Source organism: Rhinolophus sinicus, chromosome 16, assembly GCF_057876585.1.
Source record: "Rhinolophus sinicus isolate RSI-liver-muscle chromosome 16, RSI-T2T, whole genome shotgun sequence".
NCBI lineage: Eukaryota > Metazoa > Chordata > Mammalia > Chiroptera > Rhinolophidae > Rhinolophus > Rhinolophus sinicus.
The window spans coordinates 177,976,933-178,004,617 of record NC_142516.1 but is presented as its reverse complement, the minus strand read 5'-3'; the positions used below and the strand labels follow the sequence as shown (position 1 = coordinate 178,004,617).

The 27,685-nt window shown below is 36.0% G+C and overlaps 1 protein-coding gene across 6 annotated transcripts in view; it reads left to right on the top strand.

The window, feature by feature from the left end:
* The window catches only part of TDRD3 (tudor domain containing 3), a 134,199-nt gene extending 106,900 nt beyond the window's left edge, over positions 1-27,299 (top strand). For 3 of the 6 annotated variants that reach the window (XM_074329351.2, XM_019750792.3, XM_019750791.3), the window contains exons 13-15: positions 5,374-5,459; positions 23,459-23,584; positions 27,049-27,299. In XM_074329351.2, coding sequence (XP_074185452.2) covers positions 5,374-5,459; positions 23,459-23,584; positions 27,049-27,079 — 243 coding nt within the window. In that variant the 3' untranslated portion in view covers positions 27,080-27,299. The remainder of the gene's footprint in view (positions 1-5,373; positions 5,460-23,458; positions 23,585-27,048) is intronic. The other 3 variants (XM_074329352.2, XM_019750794.3, XM_019750793.3) reach the window with 1 other exon arrangement.
* The last annotated feature ends 386 nt before the right edge of the window (positions 27,300-27,685 follow it).

The window sequence follows — 27,685 nt, the reverse complement described above, 5'->3', positions numbered from 1 at the left end:
TTAATATATTGTAATCTAATCAAAGGAACTGTATATGGAAACATCTTTAAAAGGTTTCTGGGTAATCTGAGTTTTCCTTTATTGAGCCATGAAAGTACAGATTAGATTATTATTTCATGTTCTTTTTTCTGAGGGTAAAATAACTCCCAAAGTGAAATAACATGGCAGGGTGTTTGTTACCTAAAATGTGCTCTCTTTCTTTTTCAAGTTATTTTAATGATCACTCAGATTTGTTTCTAATTTTAATTACAGTTTATAAAACCAATTTGAGACTTAAATGTTAATGTTAATTATCAAGCTAGTATAACTAAAAAATTACAGCATTCTTTTTTGTGTGTGTACATGAATAATAACAGTAGATGATGCTGGTCTTTTGTCTTCTAAGTTTCCCTTTTATTAATGGCAGCCTAAAGCATGGAGTTCTGAATTATGGTGTTGATTAATTAAGAAAAATTCCTGGTACTTTAGATTTATGCTGAATATTATGTGATTTTGACTTTTCCTTGAAATAGTCTTAAGGAGTCATCATGGGTGAGATCTACAGCTGACGGGGGTTGAGATTGTCAGGTGAACTTACTTGTTCCTTTGACATTTTGATTCAGTAAACCCAAAGTTTGTTCTAATCTAAGTGTAAATTTTGTTTTTTCATTTACTTATCAGGACTTTTAAAGCTATAATTTCAAACTGAAATGAATTTTACCATCCCTTTGCATGCATATATGCAATAGACTTGCTAATATACTCATTGCACAGGAAATACAATAGTAAAACAAGTGAATCTGGGGGATATTTTCATTTTGTTTTATTTCTTTGTTCCCAAAGAAGTTAATCTTATATTGGATATGTGCCTTGACTAGACACTCATGTCAGTATATTTTAAAGATTTTTATAAATCTGAAGAGGTATCCTTCATGAATTTAAAAAAAGGAAAAAGTACACACAACTCTGTTTTAGTTTCTAGTGACTTTCTGAGCCTCTTCCATCTGCCTCTAAAAAAGCAAAAAAATAATGCTGCTCATTGCACTATAGACTTTATTCCCTTTCAGATGGAGCTCCCACAGTGCCTCTTCCCTCTTCTAAAGTCCGTGATTGTGAAGTTTGATGGTGATGGGCTAAAAGGGGACTCATACATATTTGATTACATACCATAGTGAGTCCTCAGTTAGCCATTCTCTTTTGAATCTTACACGGTCATCTGTGTGTCTCTACTTAATACTATTTTTCTATGTTCGTCTTTTGTAATCTTGTTTATTAGTCATCTCTCTCTGTTTTCATTCTATTTCCTAAACATTATTGTGTCTTTTTAGCTTCATTTTCTTTTTACCTCCAGTGGGTGGTATCTCTTGATGTATATGCAAGTACCCTTCATACCGATCCTAATTTCCTGAATTTCCTGGACCTATGCTATTTATTATTTTAGAATCACGTGCAGTAGGCTTCACTGTCACACCGCTAAGAAAAGAGTGGAGTTGATCTGTCTCCTAGTGAGAAACACTCTGATGTTATAGAACTTCCCGTTCCATTAAATTTGGAAATTACCAGGGAGAGTTTTACACCTTGGCTTGAAATAACTCCCTTAGTGGCCAGCCTGTCCTTGGCTGAGAACTCCGTTCAGAAGGGAAAGGGTATATACTGCAACAGTGAGTACATTTTGTTTGCCTCAAAAAAAAAAAAAAAAAAAAAAAATCATGTAGTTTATTAAGAGTAAACATAATGAAGAAGTTCTAGTTAAGCAGTTTTGACCATTATAAAAATACAAAGTCATTATTTTTTTTATATATGCTTTTTCATGCCTGGTTCATCTAGCTAAGGGTTTCCTAATGTGTTCTGAGAACATTGGTTCTGCTTCATGGTTAAATAAATTTGGAAAATACTGGGTTAAAAAAATTGAATACACTTTTGATTACAGTACTTCTTTGAGCCAGTAACAGATTAATAAGTATTCTAAATCTCCAAGAGATAGATATATAGTGTGTATTGCTTTACAAACTTATTTATTCATGGAACTCTTTTTTTTTTTTCTCTTTGTGGAAACTGTTAGAGAAAGTCTACAGGAGGTACTTTGAAAAATGTCTTAGCTATCTTCTTAATTTCTTTCTAGTTTTCAAAATCACATCTCTAAAATAAGGTGAAGATTTATCTTTAGAATATATTGTATTAGGTGTTCCAAACTTCTTAATAATATAATAATATATTTTTATGTTATAAATAGACTAAATATATAAATGTTAATTTATGCTCAAACATGTCCCAAGTTTCTTTACCTTTCTGTGAATAGAGGACAAACTATATTCCTGAAATTTTATGTCCTTTCTAAGTACTTATGCCATTAGTAATAGTTTTATTACATAAAAATAAAATTAAGATTTTATTTTCCATGTAATTATATACAACTCAGTAATCTTTTAATTTTATTTTAACTGTAATTCTGGAAACTTTTATATAAAGCATTAACTTTTAGAAATCGGCTTTTGTGAAGACTCCCATTATAGCTTTTATAACACTGCTGCCCTTTTCTGTAATTCTCACCTCATAAACCACATGATAGGTATGTATTTCAGCAGTAAGGTCATCAGTTGTGATTTTGTATTTGTGATTCTCTGATAATCTGGCAAAATCTGAAATCCCTTTTTTTTGTTAGGCTAGCTTTGGCTACTAAATCAAAACAAAGTGTCAAAACAAGTTAATTCCATGAGGTGTGTGGGCATTCGTAAATGAAGATGACTCCTAGGAGTCCAAAAATTCTCTGTTTCATCATTTGTATTGCTTTTACTGATAACCTAGTGCGTTCTGAAGGCTTTCAATAGTATTGTTGTAATTTGATAAAGGCCTCCTAGAAAACAAACTCCTATACTTAACTTGATCTCTTATTTTTATTTTCCTGATAACAGTTGTTATATCAACTGAATTGATGATCTTGGATCTAATTCCAGAGCTTACTTGAGAGTTCTGGAGGGGAAAAAATTCTTATTTTAAGAAACATGTCCTTTCCAAGCACTTGTAGTTGTAAACAAGAGCAGAATTTATGACTGGATAATAGCTAGTGGAAGTACAAAGGAACTCTGTAAATATGCAGTAGATAAATACTGTAAGTACTGTCTCTTCGTGCTTGAGCGGATCAGAATTTTCACCACAAGAGCTGGTTTGGCAGGGGAAACTGGAGAAGAAGGTCAGTAATTATTCGCTGAATGACTGATGTAGCCCTTGTAATCACCTTTAGTACCGAAGAGTTCTTCATGCATCAAACTTGAGTATGACAGTTTAATATGATAGTTTTTCAACAAATATTTTCTTTAATGCTTTTTGTAACAGAACTATGTTGGAAAATAGATTGGCCTATATACCCAAGGAATTAAAAGGATATAAGTAGAAGTAGAAGGTGTATTTTCTCCCTTCCAGAAGCCATCTAATACATATTAATACGGCCTCTATCAGACTGCCATGGTTCCAGTCTGGAAACTATTGTTGGCATGGATCTTGATACAAATTTGTTACATATGTTAAATTAATGGGATAGTGTGAGGAAAGTAAGTGGGGAAGGGCCGCATTGACTTTTCAAGACTAGTATTAACTTTAACAACCTTTTACTGGCATTTTTATGTTGCCTAAAGTAAGCTCATTTTTCCCCCAGATCATGTGATTAGGAAATTAGGGTCAACCCTTTTGGTCATGCTTAACAAAGAGCTTATCACACAATGTAAGATATTAGAAGTCAATTTAATTCTGTTTCTATATGATACAAATTCTAAAATTTTATACTTGCAATTTTTTTTTTTTTTTAATGTTGGGAACCATTTTTGGTATCACACAATGTGTGATTTAAGACAACATTAAGAGCATTTTATCTTGAAAAGACTTAAATAAATAAGGCTGAAATAATGTAGGAGAAAAGTACACTAATGTGTTTTTTTTCCTCATACGGTGATCAGATAATATAAATCTTATTATTAGGAATTCCTGAATTTGAACATAAGTAGCCAAAAGAATCTCAGATTTAATTAAATTTTTTAAAATGAAATTGCAATCTTAAAGGCAAAAGGGAGACCTAGCAAGAGCTTGAAAGTGTTAGTACTTACTCGAAATTGTTTATCTATTCTAGCGAAACCCTTTTTTTCTCTTTCTTTTTGTTCGTCTTCCTTTCTTCCTCCCCCTTATCGAGTCTCCTCCTCTTTTCCTTTTCCTCTTTCATTTTCTATGTTTGACTGTTTGCCTCTTTATGCATCTTTCAGGTAGCTTTTAACTATTAAGTTGGATATGCTCCATATATATTCCAGATAAGACTGATGCTCGAATGAAGTCTAGTCCAACAGAGCATCTTTTAAAGTTCAAAAAGCCTCTAAAAGCTTTTGGCACAAATAACTCACTATCCCTGGTTGGTCTTTTGTATGCCCTGTTCCGTGTTAATGCTTCCTTAGCACTTGGCCCTACGGACGGTAGTTTTCTCATAAATGGAAAGACTGTTAGAGACTGCGATGTATTGGAGCTGATTACAAAACAGATCTAGAAGTAATATAAAGGTGGTGCTCTGCCCAGTCCATTTTTATCGTATCCTCATATTCTTAGGAACTAAGCAAAGAAGAAAAAAATTTCTAACTGAATGTGTTGAAAACTTAGTTAAGATGAGAAATTAAAACATATAATTCTCTAAGAAAAATTAAGGAACCATTCAAGAAACTAGAGACTGGAAACTGTAAATTTTGTTATAGAAAATTAATTATAAAAAGCTACATTAAAAGCATTTCTTATGTAACTTAGAAATGAATGTGATTTACATCTCAAAAATCATATCTCAAGAAGATGCACACCTTTCAATTTGTCAAAAATACTTAAAAGTTGGCTATGAAAAGACTGATTATTGTCCATTTTAATGATTATAATTGCTTTAATGAAAATAATTACTGAGGGAAGATGATTAAGGTAGGAAAATAAGAAAAGGCCATGGAGTAGGTTAGAGGTAGAGGTATTTTGGTTCTTAGGCATTTTTCAAGATAAGTTTTTTAATGGTGTAATTTAAAATGTTTGAAACTGCTAAACAAAAAATTTTAAACAAACTGCTTTATATAATATCAATTATAAAATCAAGTGTTATGTTGTGAAATAAGAATTACTCTGATTTGAGGCTCCAATAAATTTCACATAAATGGCAAAGTACTGCCAAAAGTATTTCTGACATTGTTTACTACTTATTGCCATTCTTGGGCCCAAGGCTGAGAAACATCTTTAGATTCTGTGTGCTTTATCCTGGAAGAATTTGATGAAAAAGGGTCACTGAGAGAGTTAAATGTCTGCCCTGCTTGGCCTTTGAAAGAAGGGGAGAGGGCAAGGCTGGTCTCGGGCAAATTACTTCCACCTCCCTTTCTGCCCCTGCTTCAGCTCCAGGGGAGCTGGAAATGCACAGGAGGAATCGGAAGACCCGGGTCGAGTCCTGGCTCTGCCACTTACTACCTCTGTGACTTTGGGTAAGTTGCTTAATATCTCTGGTTCTCAGGTCCAGTACAGGGTTACTGTGAGGATTCAGTAATGTGATGTGTGGAAATGTGCTTTGTAAACTCCCAAGGTCTGTGGAACATGCACTTTGTGTATCATAAGATTAACCTCTTTCTTCCCTATTCTTCTGTAGTCTAATGTCCTCAGCTATGCATTTTTAAAGCATCCCAGAATGACTTAACTCTGTTTGCTTCGCCCTGTGCCCTCTCCATATTGCAACTCTTATTCCTATTCTCTGCATGCTTTGGAGTTAAGTATTCTAAGAATATAAAACCAGGCTGGTTAAATTAGTCATCACTGTAGAGTGGTTGTTTTTGTTGTTTGTTTGTTTGTTTTGTTACTGTTACCCCTTCTTACCCTTTGCACTCTGACCTTTCTTCTTGAATCTTCTCAGAATTACCTGCTTTACAAACTTCAAAGAATCTCTAATGCATGGAAATTCAGACAGTGTTGGGGAGAAAGATTTTCGGCAGAGGGAAATCCCTCAAACCCTGTTCCCTAGATCACTCCTCCATTAGTTAGTAAGGTTGACTGGGGAAATGGGAAAATGATTGTCCTTCAAGTCTCGTCTTCCTCTCTTCGGGAAAAGAGATGGAAATAGTGCTGAGTTAAAAGTTCTTCAGAAGTCTCACTGAAGACCTAGACCCTTAACTTGAGAAGTAGTCATTGAGAGAAGAGACAAGGGATTTGATGGCCATTCCTTTGAGTTATATCTGACTTGGCCTCATCTTTGCTTCTCAGTAAAGTAAGTTCTACCCACCCTCAGCCAACCTACTAATTTGCAATACCTATCACCTTCATTTGGGTGCTCAGTTTATAGAGGCTGCGTGAACCAAGAAAGAAAGAGAACTTGCCTTCTGGATCACATCTGGTTTCAGATCAAGGGATCTTTATGAGGGCATAAGAACAGCTTGTAGCTCTATTTGGTCCAACCCCCTCTCCCCCCACCATCCCATAATCTAAGGATGCTTCATCTGGCTATGTGTGAATAATAGTAATAATAGCTACTTACCTGAACTGCTTGCCCTTAACGCCTAATTACCATGGAGCACAGTAACAGTTACTTACTCATGTCATGATTGCATTAACTTTCTTAAAGATTTTATTTTTAAATTTATTTTTACAGCCTTGAACCATTGACTTAATGCTCAATATGGTTTCTTGCTGACGTAGCAGTGTCATCTTTCATGACTAAAAATTAGAGAGAAATCTTGAACTCTGGTAGTAATCAAATGCAAATGCAAACAGTTAAGTGCAGTGTTAATTTGGGAGTTTATGGGAAAAAAATTAAATGGTGATGCTCAGGTTGGAACACATGCAGCGATTTGAGGACTCCTGTATGTGGCTGATGGCAGTAGAAATTGGCATGATGCTTCCAGTTCTTTTCAAGTCTTAAAAACATTCGTACCCTTTAAACCAGTAATCCCACAGTTGTTAATCTCTCCTAGGGAAAGAGCAAAGGGAATAAACGAATTGCCGAGATATGATCATTGCAGCATTATGATAATAGTAAAAACCTAGAAGCTACGTAATTGTCCAGCACCAAGAAAATGGTAAAATAAATTGTCCATCTGCTGGGTGAAATACTATACAGCTGTGATTAAAAAAAAAATCATTAAAGCCTGATAAGTTAATAAAAGCAATTTATAGATTTAGAGAAGAATATACTCAAGGTAGTGAGTGGTTGTTTTAGTGCAGTAGAATTATGTACCGTCTCTCTCTATGTGTATATGTACGTATATTTTTTTCAATTTTATAAATTTTCTGAAAGTTTGTATTTTTTCTTTGAAAAAGTAAAAGCAAGCAAAATAAAATTAGCAAGAAGAATATTGATCATGATTAGGGAATTTTAGGTGTTTTTTTTTAATCCCTAAAATTTGCAAATAAGATCTGAAAATCTGGGAGTTAAAAAAGTAAGACAAAGACATCACTTCTTAATTTGTAATTTTGCCCTTTTGCCTTCATTGAGGTTAATGGCCGCATGATTATGGTTTTTCATGATAAAATAACACGATCCTCAAACTTGTTCCTGTCTATAATTAATAAATTAAATCCCCTTACAACTAAATCAGTAGACTTAGTTGTACAAAGTCTTACCGTGTATTTTCACTCTGTCTATGCTATCTACTTCCCAGTTCCTTGTAAAATGATCTCATTGATATTGTCCCCAAAATACTTACACACCTTCAGAATTCATTCTCTTCCAAGTGCTTTCAAATGCAAAGCAAATGACATTTCTCCTAGGAAATGTTTATTTAATCTGTACTTACTTACCATTCATAATTTCAAGAATGTTAGTATGTAATTATGATATTTTGTTTTACTCTTTGTCCCTGTTTTAGTATTTTATATAGTATTAAAATATTAAATATAGTTAATTACATATCAGGTTTTATAAGTACATTTCAGGTTTTCCTGTTAACTTATGATTTCAAATATGTATTAATCTATTTCAAAAAAATATCTTGAGCGCTTATTATGTGGCTTTCTCTCTCCATCCAGAGCCACGTTGGCACATTTCCTTGGAATGATTATGCGCTAAACGATAGGAATGCCTGGATGGGAGTCTGCCCTCAAGGAGTCCCAGGCTAGTGGAGGAGCCCAGCAATTCCTGCTGATCATGGGCAGAGCACAGACAGAGAGTGCCTGACTCAGTCAGGAGTAGACTCATAGAAGCAGCAGGGGCTCCCCTGCTGTCCTGTTATAAAACAGTAATGCGCCATCACACAAACTCTCTGTCCACTTTGCTCTGCTTCGTTTTCTGCATATCCTGCTCCTGCCTCCAACCCCTACATGAAATCAGTGTGAGAACAGGGACTTTCTCTCAGTTAATACTGCAGCCATCAGAACAGTACCTGAAACAAAAGGAGCTTTCAGTAAATATTTGTTAAAGAGGAATGAGGTTTAATGTGAGTCTTGAAAGTCTTCAAGGGCATTGAGAACTTAGCTTGAGGGGAAAAAAAAGGAGGAAAGTGAGAGAACAGAGAAAGCAGGAAAAGTCTAGGAGGGCCTGGTAGGGGACGGAATTTGGGCAGCAATATAGTTTGAGTGCAGCAAATGTCAGTAGATGAGGCTGAAAAGGCAGGTGCGATCAAAGGATGAGGAGTCGGGGGCTATGAAAGGAGTTTGAATTTTATCCCTCAGAATAGGGACCAATTGAGGATTGTGGACAGGGAATGCCGTGTTGTGATCTTTAAGAAATTTTAGTCAGATAGTATAGAAAATGGGTTTCTGTGAAAGCAGAGAGCATAGAGACTGTTACTGCAATAAGTCAATAGATGAGGAGTTTGGAGTCAGCAGAGTCTAGGCTACAGAGTGTGGGTGAGATTGCCTAGACAAAGCGTGTAAACGAGATAAGGCAAGGACTGGGATTAACTTCCAGGGAATTTCACAGTTGAAGGGTGGGAAGAGATATTGAGAAAGTATTGTCGGGGGGGGGGGTGTTGGAGGGGTGCACGCCGTGGAGGGGTGCTGAAGATGCCACGTACAACACTAGAAAAGGCAAGGAAGAGAAGAATTGAAAAGTGCCTGTTGGGTTTGACAATTAACAGATGATGGATAAATAACTAGAATGCACTTTCAGTGGGATGGTGGATGTGCAAGGTAACTTGTAGTTTCTTAAGAGTGAGTAGGTTATAAGAAAATGATGTGTAGTCTGTGTTTAAGATCTTGGCTGTGAAGATAAAGTGGAGAGAAGATGTAAATAAAGACTAAAGGACATCAGGGTGAAAACCCAAGCTTGCTTACTTACATCAAAGGCACCGTGAAACAAAGCGAGAAAGAGGGGTTGTAAAAATAGGAGTAAGGATTAAAAAACAAACAAACCAGGCCATGGTGAGAAAGTGGGATATAATCACCTGTGACTTGGGGATGTTGAGGGACCCTAGAGAGAGGAGAGGAAATAAGTAAATACGTGGAAACCATGAGTGCTCTTCGATAAGATGATTGGATAAAGAAGAGGTGGCCTATACAATGGACTATTACTTGGCCATAAGAAAAGATGAAATAGTGCCATTTGCAACAACATGATGTATCTTGAGATTATTATGCTAAGTGAAATAAGTCAGACAGGAAAATCGAGAACCATAAGATCTCACTCATATATGGGATGTAAACTGAAAGCAACAAGATAAACAGACAAAAACTCATAGACACAGACAATTGTTTGGTGGTTCCCAGAGGGAAAGGGGGTGGGGATGGTAGATGAGGGTAAACAGAATCAAATATATGGAAGGAGAACTGACTCTGGGTGGTGAACACACAATGTGATACATAGATGATGTATTACAGAATTGTGCACTCGAAACCTAGTTTTATTAACCAATGTTACACCAATAATTTTAATAAAAAATTTTTTAAAGAAAACGCAGGTGTGGATGAGGGTAACTTGTTGGGTTTCAGGGAAGAAAGCTGAATGATTCTTCACTAATGAAGTAAAAGCAGGTCATCTGTTGAAAGTAATGAGGTCAAGAATAGGAGAGGAATTTTGAACAGAAGTGTGAAGGTTTAGAAACTGCCCAGGAGAATGCAAGGAGCTGACCAAGAATATATTTATTTTCACAGCAAAGTTTTCAACCCTTACTAAAAACAATGCTCAGAGAATTCTGTAATAGTTCATTCTGTTTGTAGTCTTTTAGTAGCTGCCAGAAAAAAATTGTTAAGTGGATATACAAATGAAAAGAACTTTCTGTTTATTAAGCAGAAGCTAGCAGTTAACCATTCAGCCAGTTTTCAGTACAGGTTCTCATTAGGCAGCTGATATTTGAAACTCCACATACTCATAATGAGGATATTATTGCCCTAGGACCTCAGCAAAATTCCGTATTGGAAAATGTCCTGTGGAGATGGTTTTGGCTCGTGCTAGTAACATTAATGTAATCCTAGGAATGTTAACAGTTTCAATCCTTGAGCTCATCTGCATGCCAGGTAGTGATACATTAAATAGATAAAAATGTTAATCTGCCGTTTCATCTCATAAAACTTAGCCTTTCTATTGACTCTTCCATGTATTAATTGACCCATTCATAGAGAGATTTTCCTAACATAGATACAGTTTTAAATGAGAAATAAAAATTTAAATGCTCATCATAATTGTTGCATGAAAATTGTACATAGTTGTCCACCACTAGCTATGAAATTAAAAAACAAAATCCAAACAAGAAACCAGGTAATCTTGTTAAGAATATACGCTCTTCACAATCATAGAGTTAACTTATAAAGTACCATGGAATATTCTTGTTCTGGCATTGACAGCCCATCACAGACACTTGGTCCCTTTCTAATTGCTACCAAACTAAAACATTGAGAAGAGTCCTAAAAAGGGGTCCTAAAAAGTCCTGAACAATGTATAGTCTCTTCCTAAGAGAGCTTAGAAAAAGAGTGTGTCTCAAAGTTCATGCCACGGAATGTGGTAACACTCATTAAACAGTGAAGCAAAATACTATATGAAGTTTATCAATTATGAAATTAACAAGCATCTTTTACTTAAAATATAAGTTCTTAGGTAAATTTAGGACCTTGCCAATTTACTAACTATACAAAACAGAATTATTTGTATTCGTCTAAGTCTTTGAGGATGCATGTCTTGGAACATATAATAGTTAAGTGAAGAATCTGGTGTGAAAATATTTGTATTGGTGAGTTTTACTGCTTTATTGTACTTTCCTTCTCAGTGGTCATGTTCTCAGGGGCGTTAGTACTCCATTCTGTAGATACCAATGGGACAGGACACTGACTTGGGTGAATTTTATTATATAAAGACGATTACTGATTTGGTGAGCTGGTGGGGTCTGTCTCGGTAAAGAAGATTGCCTCTGGGCTCCTTTCTTTGGTGGAAGAAAAACGAACATGTTGCTAATTGACCAGATTCTCAGCCTCACTTTTGTATTACATTGGTTATTAACAACAATAACAGTGAAATCACTTAGGAAATGTGAAGCGCTACATAAAGGCTCGTTTAGCATTGTGTGTTAGGTTCTCGGCTTCTCTAATTCACTGGGATAATATAGTGATCAAATCTCTTGACTCAAATCAATACAAGCAAACACTGTTATATGTTGTATGTGACATTATAAAGAATAAAACTTTACATTTGTGAAATAGTAATATTCCCTGACTTTATTGAACACTTAACTTTGTACTCAACATGATTCTGAGCTCTTTACTCAATGCTTATTCATTTAAAGTGTAGAAGCTGCTTAATGGTGTAGCCATTTCGGGGTAGTTCATTCTCTCCACCAAGTAGTAGGCGGCACTCAGAGTGGATAGCATTGTAAATCATTTCCGTTTTACAGTAAGAACTCTAGCATCTAAACACTATCATATTACTTTCTTAATTTCATGATGTATTTAAAATGTAAATGAGATGGAAAACACTTGATTTTGATCTACTTACGTGAGCCTTGTAAGTTTAACATGATCAATGTAATTCTCTCCTTTAGCCTCCACATCCATTGGGATGTGTGGAAAGAGCATGGACTTCAGAGTCCAACATAACCTGGGCAAGATAAATAATCTTTTTTTAACCTCAGCTTTGTTTTCTTCTCGAAAAAATAGCAATAAAAATATGCAGTCTCATAGGGTTGTTGTAAAGAACATAGTAGCTGCTCAATACACCTTTTGTTCAGTCATTGAGTGATTGAAATGCCTGGCACATAAGTCCTTAATTATTAGTGGTTCCAGTTTTTTAGTTTTCCTTTAATTCTTTGGAAATAACAGCCTCCCTTGTTCACTCCTCAAAGTCATGGTTGTTGACCCTGGATTGCAGCAGCCGCTACTGATTGGAATTTCCAAATCAGGAGGTTTGGGAATCCATCCAAATTACCCCTTTTGGAAGGAAACCCAAACTGCTTCTTTGCACCATCTTTTTCTTCAAATTAATTCCTTTTCCTTTCATATTCCCTGTTAAAATGTTCTTTTCTATTTGAATGTTAACCAGCATAATTAACTTCTATATTAGGACTCTTAAAGTGCAGCCCTAATATGAAAATCCACAAATTTTTTGCAAGTAAACTAGTTTTTCTCACAAAATAAAAGAACCGTGTTCCTTTAAGCTAATAGTATTGCCTGCACAGTTATAAAAATTTCCATCGTTTTCTTTATGAAAAATCATTTTCCTTCACACTTTTGAAATCCTGTGGTTTGTAACAGTTTTCACAAATTGCCAACTTCCGTCCCATCCCCAACACAAAGTTTCTCAGCTCATTCCTGCTGTCCGTTTCCCTGCTGCTTGACATTGACCAGGAATCTTGTCAAAACCGGGTCCTGCATAAATTAGCGTTTAACCCTGGGCTGGCTTTTCCTCCTCATTTCAGTTCAGCTTTTAAAAGACTGTCCTGCCCTTATGCATCGATGATGAAAGTGACATCTGACTGGGTATCGTACATCTTACACCCTGAAGGAGTTTATAAACTCTTAAGAGTACCATAAACTTCCCTAGTTTTACTGATTTCTCATTAAGCCTTAACTAGTAAATCGGATTCATAAATTCCTGTACAATAGAGACATCATCGTTGATAGCCTGCTATCCCTTCCTTGTAGTCCAGAGGATCTGTTGGCCGTACCTTTTATTTTCTCAGTAAGCAGCTTACATTGTGTGTGTTGGAGGAGAGAGAGAGCGAGGAGAGGAGTCTTAAGTTGCATAAAGGAATACACTTTAAGTAATCTTATGGATGAATTTAGAATTTTTTTTTTAAAAAGTTGGTTATTTTACCTTAATACTTTTCAGAAAGATACATATTAAGTATTTGAAAAACTCAAGAAAATCTTTTGCCTCTGTAATACCGAGACTCCATACCGTCCTCGTTTGTTCTTGCTGTCATTGTTCCAGCCATGGCTGAAGGGAGGCGAAATAGCTTCATTCTTGAACAAGAAGAACAGAACACACATTTAATAGGAACAAACATTTATTATATTCTTCCTTTGTGTAAGATGATGAGCAAATTGCTCTCCAGAAATTCCCCCAGCCTGTATTGAACATCTCAGAGATTTCAGGTGTGAAATTACAGGTGATTGAAAGATGGATGGTTCCTGAATTTCAGTAAACCTAGAAATACTATTATTACAGCAAAATATAATGTCTAATAGCCCCAATTATATCAGGTGATATATACTGTCTAATTTTCCTTTACCTAAGTTGATGGAAATAAGTTTGTTTCCCTTCTTCTTGGAGAAAAATCTTTGTGATACCTTTTTCTTTTTTTAACCATCTAACCGTCAGAAATGATTGAAAAGGTCTCTGAAGTTTGGAAAGGGAATGATTTAAAAAAAAAAAAACAACTGAAAACTAACTCCTCACAAACGGAACATTTTGAAATCTCAACATGAGGGGAAAAAAGTCCATATATTTTAGCATACTAAGAGTAATTTTACATTTAGATAACAGGAGGATTATAAATTATATATATACTGACTTATTAAGATAAAACAAATCGTTAAAAATGTGAAGATTGGAGTCCCTTCTGCTCAAAACCTGGTCACAATTGGAACACATTTACCAGGCACCATGTATAACTCTTGACCTGCACCAACTGATGTAATACCTACAGGAAGCCTGTGAAATAATGATTAGTATTCCCATTTTGCACACGAGGAAAACTATAAATACAGGTTTGGATCCATTAAGTAACTTGCCTAAAAAATCATTGAGCCAGTAGGTTGCCACACTGATGCTGGGTTTTTGGACTCGCTGACACCACACTTGTTCCGACCCTTTACCTGTAAATGGAGATAAATGACACCAGCCTCCTTGGGGATTTTGTGGGGAGTTAATGAAATAATGTACATAAAAATGTTCAGCCTAGTAGTAAGTTTGTACTCAATATGGGATATACTGTTTTGATAGTGTCTTTCATCCATTTTGTTCATTCAATCTTATTTCTCAGTAATTTAGAGAATTTTAAATAGAGAAGTGAAGATGTATGTGGGTAGGAGTATCAGCTAATATTTTTCAAGGGGCTAGAAAAGTATTTTACGTAGGGTAGGAAAAAAAAACCAACCTGTTTCTTTAACCTACTCTTCTAGTGCTAAGAGTTTAATCTGAAACTGAGACTCTCTTTTCACCTTGTAAATTTCACTGGAATCTACTTTCAAGATTAGGCTGTTTTTTATCCAGACAGATATTATCCTTTTTATCCAGACAGATATTATCCTTTTAGGTGGTATTCCTCTAATTTCCACTATGTAAAAACAACAACAACAACAAAAAAAAACACACATAAAAACAAAAAAACTAACAAATCACCAAAATAACTTGTCAGAAAACTGATATGATATTTAATATCATATAGTTATTTAGAATATACTGATAATACTGCACCAAAATAATATCTTTTAATAACACACGTATTTAAACTGCGGTTACATATATAAACTTTATATTTAGGTTACGAAAATAATTCTCTTCAAATACAGGATGAAGTATTAGACCTGGGATTAGGTTGTGGGGATTTTGCTTGATGACAAGAACAATATGAGCTCGCAGAGATTAAGTAGCTGCTAAAAACATTAAAGCAAGGTTAGACTGCACTAACAGATTTATAGTTTGTTCAGCATGGGAAATAATAGCATTGTATTCCAAGCAGACCGTATTTGAAATACTATTCCGAATAGTAGGTTATATACAATAGTAAACACTAAAATATATAAAGGAAGGATAGTCAAAATGATGGGGGATTCTGGAAATTTGACAGTTCTGGTATTTGACAGATGATTCCAGGAACTGAGTCTTTTAAAGTCTAGGAAAGAGAAGACTAAGGAAAGGTATAATACATAGTTTAAAATAATTTAAAATATTTTATATGGCAAAGGAAACAGGCTCAACTAAAAAATGTAGGGAGAGGTTCCAGAAATGCAGCTCTGTACATCCTCGGGAAGGTCAGAGGGAGCCTTCTGTGAAGGCAGCAGAACCACCACTCCATCTGTGTGTGACGTGGCGGATGCGTTTCCTACGGCAGAGAAGATCAGATCATTGACTCCTAGGGTACCTCACATTTCTACAACGATGGCTTTATTAACTAGCCTGATAATTGATAAGTGTTTTTAAACATCTGTTATCTTTATGTTTCACTAAAGAGAAGTCATTTTAGTTCATTATGCAGACATTATCAGTATGGGTTGTTGGGTATGAATGGGATTTAAATGTGAAAATGATGTTTGTTACATTAGGTCATTATCTGGCTAAGATTTAAATTTTTTGTTCTTTTCCTGTCAGTCTCCTGTTCCTTAACTTTCACTAAGTGAGTGAAAGCATCTGCAAATGCTTTTTATTTCTTTATTATTAGGTATTGCAGTTTTTTCCTTATAGTTTTATAAAGCATGTCAAGTCATGTCTCTCCTCCCTACTCCAACTCTCAGTAATTTTTAATGGCAAAGATCGGGCCTGAATTTTATCAGTTTGACATGGAGATTTTTTTCTCCTAAGTCTGTGTCTTAAACCTGTATTTCAGGTCACTGTTCCTTACCGTAACTATTTGTCTGAGATGGTCAGTTATATAAAATACATTAGGCTGAGTATTTTAGAGTAAAAAGCAGTCTGGCATTTGATATAGTAATGATTACTTTTTAACTAAAGAATTAGTTAGACCATCTTAAGTTATAGAATATTAGCCTCCCACTTTAAGATGTAAGAATGCTATAACTTACGAGAAGGAGTGAAATGATTAACCACATGCGATCACTGCTCATGTGTCTTAATCATAAAATATCCTAAAACATATTTGCCCAATTAGCATATCTAAGAAAGGAGTTGCTTTTGCAAATATAATTTATAGGCATTGACCTGAAAACATACCAACAGGCATTGGTGGGCATTTTCCATGAATCGTTATGTCTTCCACTTTTTAGTGGTTCTAACTGGTTTCTCTTTACAGCATTTACTAAAATTTTAAGGCTGTGGTCTAAAGGCAAGATATTCATAGAGGTTAATCAGGTTAATATATTTTTAGCTTTCTCTTAAAATATTCAGATTTTATGCTAATGGGGTCTATAACTTTGATTGATCAGTTTCAGTAATGCTTCTTTGCTAATTTCCTCCTTCAATTTGTTCTATTTGCCCTTTTTCTCTATAATCAAAAAAGAAGACCTACTCCCACAAGGAATAAAAACCATGATAACAATAGAAGTATTTATAGTGTGAAATGATTCGTTTTTGTGTATACATAGCTTTTTAATTTCTGAAGAAATGAAAGGAAAGCAGGTGGCATGTTTGCTGGTCTCTTTTTTTCGTACTACATTCTCCTAGTTAAAATATGGATGCAGCCTTTTGATGTTCCGTTGAATTTTCTTGAGTGTCTAAGCTGCCAAAAATAGCTTGTTTACTGTGCATTAAAGGACAGGAGACCTGAATGATGTTAGAGGAAGGACAATGATAAGTAGACTGCATTTCTGTGTTTGCTCTTCCTGGCATTTAAACATCTAGTTCTCTTTCGTGTGAAAGTTGTGTTGTCTTAGGTTGTGCTTTCGTTGGCAGAGTGTAGAATAAAACCTTTGAGCTGGGAATTCAGATGACTTCCTAACATCTTAGAGAATCATCAACAATTTCAGTTTTTTATAACTTTAGAAAACATACTCTTTTCTAAAAAGAAAAGACCAGAACTACATGAAGTGTCTCAGAGTTCTCGAAATTCTGCGTGCTTCAGGACGAATGAAAACCTTATGTTTCGCCAGCCATGCATTTTGGAACAGTGTAGTAATTAGATTTTGAATCAGATTTTTTTCCCTTGAATCAGTGTTACTGTTTTTTTTTTTCCTTTTCTTTTCTTTTCTGCCATATATTTGGTTTAAATAAACTATGGACATAGTACATATTAAAGAGATGAGTGTGGAGCTTCTCTGACAGGAAGGGAGATTATAATTCCCCTTATATTTTATTCTACAAGGATGTCTTTTTTTACTCAAACTTTCAAAAACAGGTAAATCAGTCTATTATCATAAAATTAACTTATTTTAGTTATGTATAATAACTTTATCATATGTTAAGAAAACTTGAACTTTTTTCCCATTTAGCTATAGAAGGTTATTTTTTATTATCAAATGAGACATTTAATTTATGGAAGTCCAGCATAGGGTTTCCATTTTCTCTGTAATAGACGAATGGCAAAGGGAAAAGGGCTCTGAACGCAGACGTAGAAGCTGGCATTCCAATTCCTGTTCGTCCACTAGCTCCCTTTCTTCTATTGATCATGTCACTCAACCAAGCTGGTTCCCCGTGTACAGTAGACATTAGACTAGGTTGGGTTTTTAATTTTTGTGATTTAGAGGTTATGGCGCCTAAAGGCACTAAGGGAGAGAGAGGCCGGGGCACTGCTCACGCACGTGTAAAACCAGCCGCTTTCACCTGAGCCCATCTCTTCATATTCGAATTCTATATAAAATTTCACTTGGAAGAAGAGTGCCACATGTATGCCCCCAAAATAGGTAACAATATTAATAATATTTTTCTAAGTTTAAATCTGCTCAATTAGGTTATTGATTCGCCTTCCAATTCTAAGACTGGTTTCATGTGTCTTCCTCACCTTCGTGACTCAAAAGCATCGTGGAGGGCGGATGGGACTGTGAATCAGAAGCCTTGTGTGTCTTCCAGCTCAAGTTATGGTGCTAATTACTTGAGCAAATCATAGCTTCTTGGTTATTTGGACTGACTGCTCTTTACAGAAACTTCCTCTTTTGTAGGCTGTGGTGCCAACCTACCACAGGCCCGGTTATTTTGTGGTAGAGCTGTAAATATTGAATTAGAACATAGTATTTCTCAAACAAGGATAATTAGTAAACCAAGATTTAATGTTGATCATAATACATGACTCCTGTGGGCACAAATGTTATCCATAATTTTCAGAGATTAAAGGCTGACTCAGCTTTTACTTTCAATTTTCAGTTACTCTAACAGAATAGAATATTAGTATAATTGATCTAAAATAGATCTTTTAAAAATATTTTAAGTTCTACTTTTGGAGTCCGCTACATGATTTTTGGGGTTTTATTTTTGAATGGGACAGAGATACTGTATTTCATTATTTGGACTGCCAAGTAAAATCAAAGTTTTCCAGTGAGGACCAAGAGGAAATGTTTCTAATATACAAGGTATCATCCAAATTAAACACAGCTTAGAGCCAGTTCAGGAAGCTCAATCTTCAAAGTGTTTTTCACCCATTAATTAATCCTCATGGCATCCCAAAGATGAAAGAAATTGAATTCTTATATTCTGATTATGAGATTTGATATCACTGATAACCACAGGAAGAATCTGAATGGATCGAGAGGTGTCCTTTTAATAAGGCAGGTCAAAAATATTCCATACACTATTAAGGACCTACCATACCCTCAGCACTATACGAGACCCAAAGTATTCCACTGACCTATTTTACAGTCTGTTTTTTAATAGACTTTAGTTTTTAGAGCACTTTTAGATTCCCAGGAAAACTGAGAGGAAGGTACAGAAGTTTTCCATACACCCCCACCTCACCACCCCTATGCACAGCCTCCCCCATTGTCCACCACCCCCAACAGAGGGTACATTTATTACAATTGATGAAACTACCGTGACACATCACTATTGCCCAGAGTCCACAGATTACATTAAGGTTCACTCTTGATGTTGTGTATTCTTTGGGTTTGGAAAAAGTATAATAACGTGATCGTATCATACAAAATAGTTTCACTGTCCTGAAAATCCTCTGTGCTCTCTCTGTTCATCCCTCTGTCCCCCCCCCCCCCCCCCCCCAGCCCTTGGCTATCACAGACGTTTCTGCTGTCCTCATAGTTTTGCCTTTATTGATGATTTGGGAAAGCAGGTTTGTCTTTAAAACAATTGCTTAGGTCTTATATTAAAATTAATTCATATTTCTATAAACTGACTCCATAAGCTAACCAGGCAGCAAGAAGGTGGCTTGAAATTCATAGAGTGAGTGCTTTATATGTGAATGAATGTGTTTATACATTTTACATGCTGGCTTGTTTTTGTGACCGCTGTACAAATTCTGTGGGAAGGAACTGACCAAAGGAATTTTATGGAACTACAGACAAAATAGCTATTAAAGGACAGGTGACAGTATTAATAAGTTTTTCTACTTTCTTTATGAAGAGAATTGCCATCTCCACCCTCCACCCCTCACTTCGACCAACCAAATAATCTTGTTGTGTCCTGAAATTATGACTGTGGGAAAATGCTGAAGGAATGGTAATAGAAGATAAGGCAATTCAGTAAGTTAATGTAAACGTGTAGCTAGAGCCGAGGGAAGCAGTATGTCAGCAAACAGAGCCCCCCACAGAAGTTCCATAGAGAGTTGGGTCAGCATTTAGGCCATAGAGCAGAGGCAGAAGGAGACATGTCCCAAACAAAAAAGGAGAAGGGTGGCAAACGGAAATGTCCTGAATGTCAGAATGATTTTCCAGGCTGCCCCAGCACTTAGGAGATGGTAGTTTTCTCCTCCTTCATATGCACAGCCCAGGATTTCTCAGCTTTGGTGGCGCTAGTGGCATTAGGACTGAATAATTCTCTGTTGTCCTGTGCATTGTAGGGTGTTTAGCTGCACCCTTGGCCTCTACCCACTAGATGCAGTAACAACTCCCCCCATCCCCACTCCCTCAGTTTGTAACAACTAAAAATGTCTCCAGATTCACTCGATCCAATAACACCCCTCAGATCTGACAACCAAAACTGTCTCCAGACATTGGCTAATGCCCCGCTGGGGGGCAAAAATCACTCCCACTTGAGAATCACTGATCTGGCACCTTCTTGAGCGTACTAGTTTGTATGCTTAGCTGCTCTTCACCTTATTATTTGTGGAACAGAGAACCTGACTTCTATTTAAATGTGTTTCACATTTCCTACTGAAGTATATTCGAGGCCCAGGTGACTGATTTATGATGAGCTTTCCTAACCGCGCATTTATGAATGAGGGAATGTGTATTTGTCAGTATTCTCACTCCAGATACAGTATGCGCTAAGGAAAGACAAAGATGATATGCAGGAAAGATATAACTGTGGCCTGTCAAATGTGTTTTATAGATGATTGTGCATCTCCTTTTTGCATCGGTGCTGTGACTTTTTTTCAAAATGCCACTTCATTCGCACTTGATGTCACAATTATTGCATTTTGTATCTTTTTCATTAAAAGGAACAATAGACTAGTAAATACTGGCATGAAAAGAGGGCACATCTTAAACATTAGTGATTTAGTATTTTAAAACCAGGTTTTAATCTAATAGCATGGCTCAGGTGAGCAAAAATCTGAGTCCCAATAAAATTGTTCTAAATTTCAAAAGCTTAGGTGAAGTTGATATCAGTCACTTCCATTTTCTGAAATTTGTCACAAATATTTTAATGACCCTTGCGTGAGTGTCAGAAACCAAGTCGGCCTGGTCTGGACTTTTCCTGCAATGAGCTCTGTGGCTTGGGGAAATCATGTCACCTCTCTGGGCTTAGAGATGCTTCGTCTGTCAAATCTAGGGGGACAGACTCTCCATGGCCTGCCAGGACTGTGCCAGCTGAAACATTGTGTTAGGTCTTTTTAAATATGCTCATGAACTAATTTTTTTTTAGTTTTAAATCTGATGTTACGGAGTAATAAAACCTAAAGGAAGAAGATAGGCTAGAAAAACAAGGTATACATTTCACTCAAAGATGACTCCAAATAAACTGAAGGATTAAACTGAGCTGTGTGTTTTATATATGGAAAGAGTTTCCCAGTCAGTGTTAGAAATTGCTAGGAGTCTTCCAGCAAGTGGTTTTTTGTGGGAAACCAGGTGTGCCCTCAATGACTCTGCAGGAAGAATATTTAAAAGTTAAAACATAAAGATTGCGCCTGTGACAATAACTGAAAACCCAGTTGTCAGAATCATTTTTATTTTTTGCTTCCACTTTGTTTTAAAAAAATAGTGAAGACATCAAATAACGAGAAAGAAGTCTCATGACCGGTCACTTCTGGAACACCATTTAATTGGCTCTGGCTAGTATAGTCTGTGAATCTTTTCAACACAGGAGAGACAGCTTTCCAAATAGCGGTGTCACATTTATTATGTAAAACCAGCTCACTCACTCAGCAAATGTACTGTCCTACCTTTAACAGTGCATTTTATTGATAAAGCATCGATTTCTATATGTCTTCTAGCTAGTTCTGCAGCTGAGTATGGAGAAAAATAACATTCTGTTTTACTTCCTGAGAAAATTGCTTCATCACTTACAGTACCAAATATATATATATATATATATATATATATATATATATATATACACACACACATACATACATATACATATTTTCATCCTTAGTTAATATGCAAATCTTCAAATGTCATATTTCATAAAATTAAATAGCTCCTTTTCAAATTTAGCTATAATATTTGATAATCATTCAGAACAGTGACCAGAATAATAAAAACTAATTCTCTTCTGTCCTGGACACTTTTTAATTTTTCTTCCTGCATTGTAATTGCTTTACTAAATTATAGACAGAGTATCTGACACATGTAACCATTTTGAGATTTATTGTTAATGAAACGAGAGCTAATCTGGAAGATTGTCTCTAAAATATAGTTACTCAGTTATGCCAGGTATGCCAGATTTCTCCATTCTCTTATTTAGGTGATGAAGGCCCCTTAAGGTTGATCATTAATTTTGGGCTATTGGTTTATTTCTTTGACATGCAGACTGAGACTTAAAGATTTAAGCAGCAGTCTTTGAATAAAACCTCAAGTTTGCCTTTGAAGTGTTAAGGCAAAGTCACAAAACTCCTGGGCCTCAGTGTACTTTATATAAAACGGAAATAATGGTTGTTTCTTAAAAATACTGTGGAGGATGCCTAATGAGAGTCATTAAATATTAAATATCATTTCTAAATAATGGGACTTGACCAAATTACCTTAGCATCTTTCTGCTCCCACCAGGTACAACCGCAGTCGTTGGTTCTGTAAAATGTAAAGACAGAACTCAGTCTTTCACTTAACGTCCTACATCTTTTGGGAAAGAAGATTGTAATACAAAGAGAGGAGGAGGAAGAAATAGGATAAATTTCCAAAATCATGCAAATTATTGTGCTCTGATAATTCAGTTGGAATTTAAACTCTGCTTTTGAAATAGATGCTGTTTCTTTCCATAAACAAAACTGAGAGCCAATTTTCTTGTGTCTCCAAAAGGGAACATACTTCATAGCTGCATTAATTTAAAAACACTAAAATGACAGGATGGCAGCACTCAGTAAGAAACCAGTGTGGCTTTTGGCTACATTTCTGTTGCTTCTAAGTCCTTCTCAAATATTATAATTAACTATATTCTTTCTGCTTTTTAATCTGCTTATCCTAATTTTCCCTGCTCTGCCTTGAGCTGGCCGATCTACCCCCTCAGTAAGAAAGAAAATGAGAAGAAAATAGTTTGTGTCTTACTGTGGTGATTGCTATGTCTTGCATGAAGCTTTCTTTATATGTAAATTGTATTTCGCTCCTCATTCCAATCCATTATTTTTTCCTGTCTCTAGATGTAAGGTTCTTAAGGATCTTGGAGGTTTCATCAGATGAGGACAGACAGCTGGTGAACGTTCTCTGGCTCTTCAACCCGTTTTCCATATCTTACCAAAACCCCTTTCCATGATAAATACCTAGAAATATTTAGAAGCCCAAATATGCCAGAACATTTTTATTGCAATCCTTGGTTTCCTGTGTTTTCACCACACTGTGTCAATTCATTTGAAGAGACGATCATGCTATTACATGGAAATAATTCCCTTTTCTAGAATTAAATTTGATTCTAATATTAGCACTATGAATTTTATTCTATTACCTAGGACCAAAAGAGTTTCCTTGTTTTTTGGTTTTTGGTTTTTGTTTTCCTTCCCCTTGCCTCCCTCTGTTATAAAAGGTGACAGATGTGAATCATAGGGCAACTTAAGAGGGTATATCAAAATGGGGACCATAAAATGTTTTTACCTTAGAAAACTCGGAGCTATTTTGAACATGTTAAATCACTACTTTCTGCAAACAGGAGGAAGAAGGCACCTATGACCAAACTCTTGAGTTCCGTAGAGGAGGTGATGGCCAGCCCAGACGATCCACACGGCCAACCCAGCAGTTTTACCAACCACCCCGGGCTCGGAACTAATGTGAGAAGGTAAAGTTGACATTGAAAGATGCTATTCATGTTAAATAAGTAAGTCCATTTATTACTGTTTCATAATAATTTAACAGAAAAAACTGATGTTTTAAAACTTGCACTTACAAAGTATTTAAGATTAAGCCATAGTTACAAACTATTATCGACCAAACCGTTCTCCACAAATGCTATCCTTAATCCCCTTTTTTCTCTATACTGACCTACTTTCTCCTACTGGGCGTGATGCCGATCAGTAAAATGACTGTAAATGTGAAAGTGGGAGAAAGATAAAAGAAAACAAAGGACTAACCTGAATAACTGAGTGTGTTTCATATTTTTAAATTAATGTCTTTACTTTTTAAGAGAGAGGAAATGTTTCACAGTATATCTTCAGGAATTGGATGAAGAGAACATGATTGTTTATTGAGATGTAATTTTGGGACCCTAGGCTATCAATCCAGACAGTTTTGTTCTTAAAGTTTAGAGAGAGAGTTGCTATCTGAATCATCTTCAATTGGAAGGAAGAGAAATATACCTAAAACATGTGGAAATGATGGGACCAATCTAAGGCACCTTGTTTTGATGCACAAAGACCTTATTTCTTAATATGTTTTTGAAAAGAACCACTTTTTGGCATGCTTGGTACCATTTCTATTTTTTTTCATTGTGCCGGGGATTTTGAATATATTATTTTAATAATCAGAGTTTTCCCATTACAACTTTTGTTGTATATATCACCCTAAAGATAGTGTTAGACTCAACCGTATCTGTTTTCTCAGTCCCTTCTTCTCAATAGCAAGACCATTGAGAATTTTGAAGAAATTGTTCTCAATTCCTCATTTCAGCTATTCATTCTGCTAGGGCTGTTATCCACATTGTATTTTTCCCCTGCTAAGTGACTTAATTTTTTAAATCAGCTGTGGCCATTTAGCACTGGAAATACAGCTAGCCTGAATTGAGATATGCTGTAAATGAAAAATGCATACCAGATTTCAAAGACTTGGTTTAAAAAAAAAAAAAAGTAAAATATCTCAGTTTTTATTGATCATATTGAAATGATAATATTTTAGACAGATTGGGTTAAATAAAATATGTTACTAAAATTCATTTTTCCTATTTACTTTTACTTTTTTAATGCGACTGCTAGAAAAAGTTATACGTGTCTCACAGTATATTTCTGCGGGACAGCACTGTCCCAGAGTCTTAGATCTCCTTCAGCTTCCCCTTGGTTAAAAACTAGTTGTCGTCTCTAAGTGAAGGAATGTTTTATTTTCTAGCCCTTAGCTCCTAATGTGTCATGTGCTTGGAGCAGAAGCCTAATACTACTTACTTCTGATTTGCCTGAGGAAGCCAGTGTAGCTCCGTTTTCCTCTTATCATTAGCTTTTCTTTGTGCTTACTACAGGGCTGTTAAGTAAACCGATGTAAGACACTCTTAAACACTTAAGTAGAAAAGTAAAACACTCTTAAAATAAGCTCAGTGTACTTATAATTAAATCTTTTTTAAGGTGAATGAAACAGACTTCTCTCTTTGCTTTCTGAGGTCTTTTAAATTGTTTAAAGCAAGGTTTTAAAATAAGGCCAAAGGTCCCGATGCCCCCACCATCACCACCCCACCTCATATACTCCTATATTCCCCAGAGGTGGAGAGGGATTGGATTCTACTTGGGCCTGGTACTCAGGACAACAAAAGCAGGAGATACATGGGAGTCAGGGCTGGGTGAGAGAAGGGGCCTCAGAGAGCAGGATGGGGAAATAGGACCACGTCTGAGAAAAGGTGGTGGCAAGTCAGAGCCAAGCCTTTGGGGGAGACAGGACCCAAAACGACAAACTTCTGGGTTTGGACTCATCATAATTTTTACAGACAACTTAGAAATGTAAGCAGACGTGGATACAGAAATTATTCATAGCTCTTTAACCCGTGCAACTGACCAAAACTATGTGCGTTTGAAGAGGTTTCTGATGTGGTTGGAGTTATGGGAACTAGACACCAGTAGCAGGGTCACACTCAGAAAAGAATTTTAAGCTTCATTTTCATGGTGGGGTAGAGACATTCTGAAGGCCCTGGAGGGGAAGAAGCAGAGTCCACCACAAGCGACTTTCAGTGGTGACAGTAGAGTATATAAACCAAAACAGTGGGTGTTAAACATATTTCTTGGTCGTAGTAGAAGAATATGGCTTTAGACACATTAAGAGTTTGATGTGTTCGATGCTATCGTGAACTTCTAAATAAGAGTGATATGATCAAAATTACTCTTAAGAATACTGCTGTTAGATGTAGGATGGATGACAGCACCAGGACGGAAAGCACCTAAGAAGCTATTGCAGTGGTCCACGTGAGGAGGTTAGAGGTTCGTGTCCTGCTGTGAAAGAGAAATGGCGGTCAGACCTGTGTAGGAAGTTTGTGACACATGTCAGCACGAGGCCCCCTAGTGCCATAGAGGTTAAAGCTCAGCATGTAAAGTGGTTTAATAAATGTTGACTCACTTTGACCTTCGTTTCTAGTTTCTTGTTGGTTTGATGAAAGAGTCATCTTCACAGTTTCACATATTAACCAGAGACCTTGAAACCTATAGCTAAGCATGAACTACTATATAAATAGCACAACTTTGTTTATTTTCTAAGGTTTTAACACCATTTTTAGCTGATAAAAGATACCTTTTTAGGTGTGAAAAAAAATGTTTTGACAATCTGTTCCAGCATCCCCTTTGCAGAATTTTTCAAATCAAGATCAGGGAAATGGTCACTATAAAGATAGCCATTACAGTGACAGCTATCTCGTGAGGATGATCTTACCCAAAGCTCTTTATTTTCTAAGCAGAACACTATATACTTTGGAAGACTTATGAGCTGTTTGTGTGCAGCCAAGGGAACTCTACTTGTCTCTGCCCAGGCATCCTTTCATGCACGAAGCTCAAACAGAACCGGAGCAAACAAGCCTTCTCTCACCACCTCTCTCAGCTCTTTTCGTTGTCACCACCCAAAGTGTTTCAACTATACTGGTACCTGATAAGGGCAGAGAACAGGCAGGGGAGGTGACAGATCAAAATAAATGACCTTTGTGAACTAAACCAGTTCAGAGATGTTCAGAGAGGAAATGGAGGTGGGTAGGATGGGACTGGATGTGGTTCACTGGTACACTGCCTCTTGTTTAGGTCATTGTCTGTTCAAAACTATGCAGTGACTCGAAATTCCTGAAATCAACGTGCTAGCAATAAGGGGACTAACAATGACAGAGATGTACTTTAAGAATTTAAAAGAAAACATTATTTTAAAAGATTGTGCTTTATTGGTTTCCATATTGCTTTATAGAAATTATCTTTATAAATTAGACAGCAGTGTCCGATTTGTTCTACTTGAGATCCATTGATATTCGTGCAAGCCCTTCACATTTACAGATAAGTTTCAGCAGAAGTGTATCTTGAGTATGGAAAAGTCCATGTGAGGGTCCCATTTCACTTTCTTCCTCTCTCTTTTAAATAGAGTCTTTGTGAAGAAAGGAGCCATTGACTGAAACATCCTGGTCAAAGCCTGTTGATAAACCTGCTTTTCCTTCAGAAGAAGAGGCTGCCACGGCGGATCTTATTGTTTAGAGAACGAAAAAGCAGATTTTAGGGGGAGAATTCATTTCACACAAAGGATGGGAAAAATACTGAGTTAAATAAAGCAAGTACCTTTTACAAGTGAAAGAATTTTTTCTTCTGCCGTCAATAAAACGAATGCACTATTATAGACATTGTTTTACTGTACCTTTTATTTGCCAAGTGTTATCGTTCTTATTCATCTGGTATTAACCCCACACTAATTGACTTCCGTAGAATAGCAATTATAGCATCCTGGAGCCTCCCTTACTAATTACAGAAAAAAACTGACTTACACAGCTTGCCACTTTTCTTGCAAAAACAACCTGAAGCCAAACAGCAGTTATTAGTATGGTAAGTACTTCGCTGCTAAGTACGGCCGGCCGCAAAAAGTATTTAAAACTCAAATATGTTGTTTTTAGCACTCTACTAGCTTGTTCAAATGTAATTTGATTATAAAACAGCCATTCCCTCCTTGTAAAATATGCTGTGAATCTTTTAGGATGCATCTACTTGCGAATAACAGAAAAACCCAACTT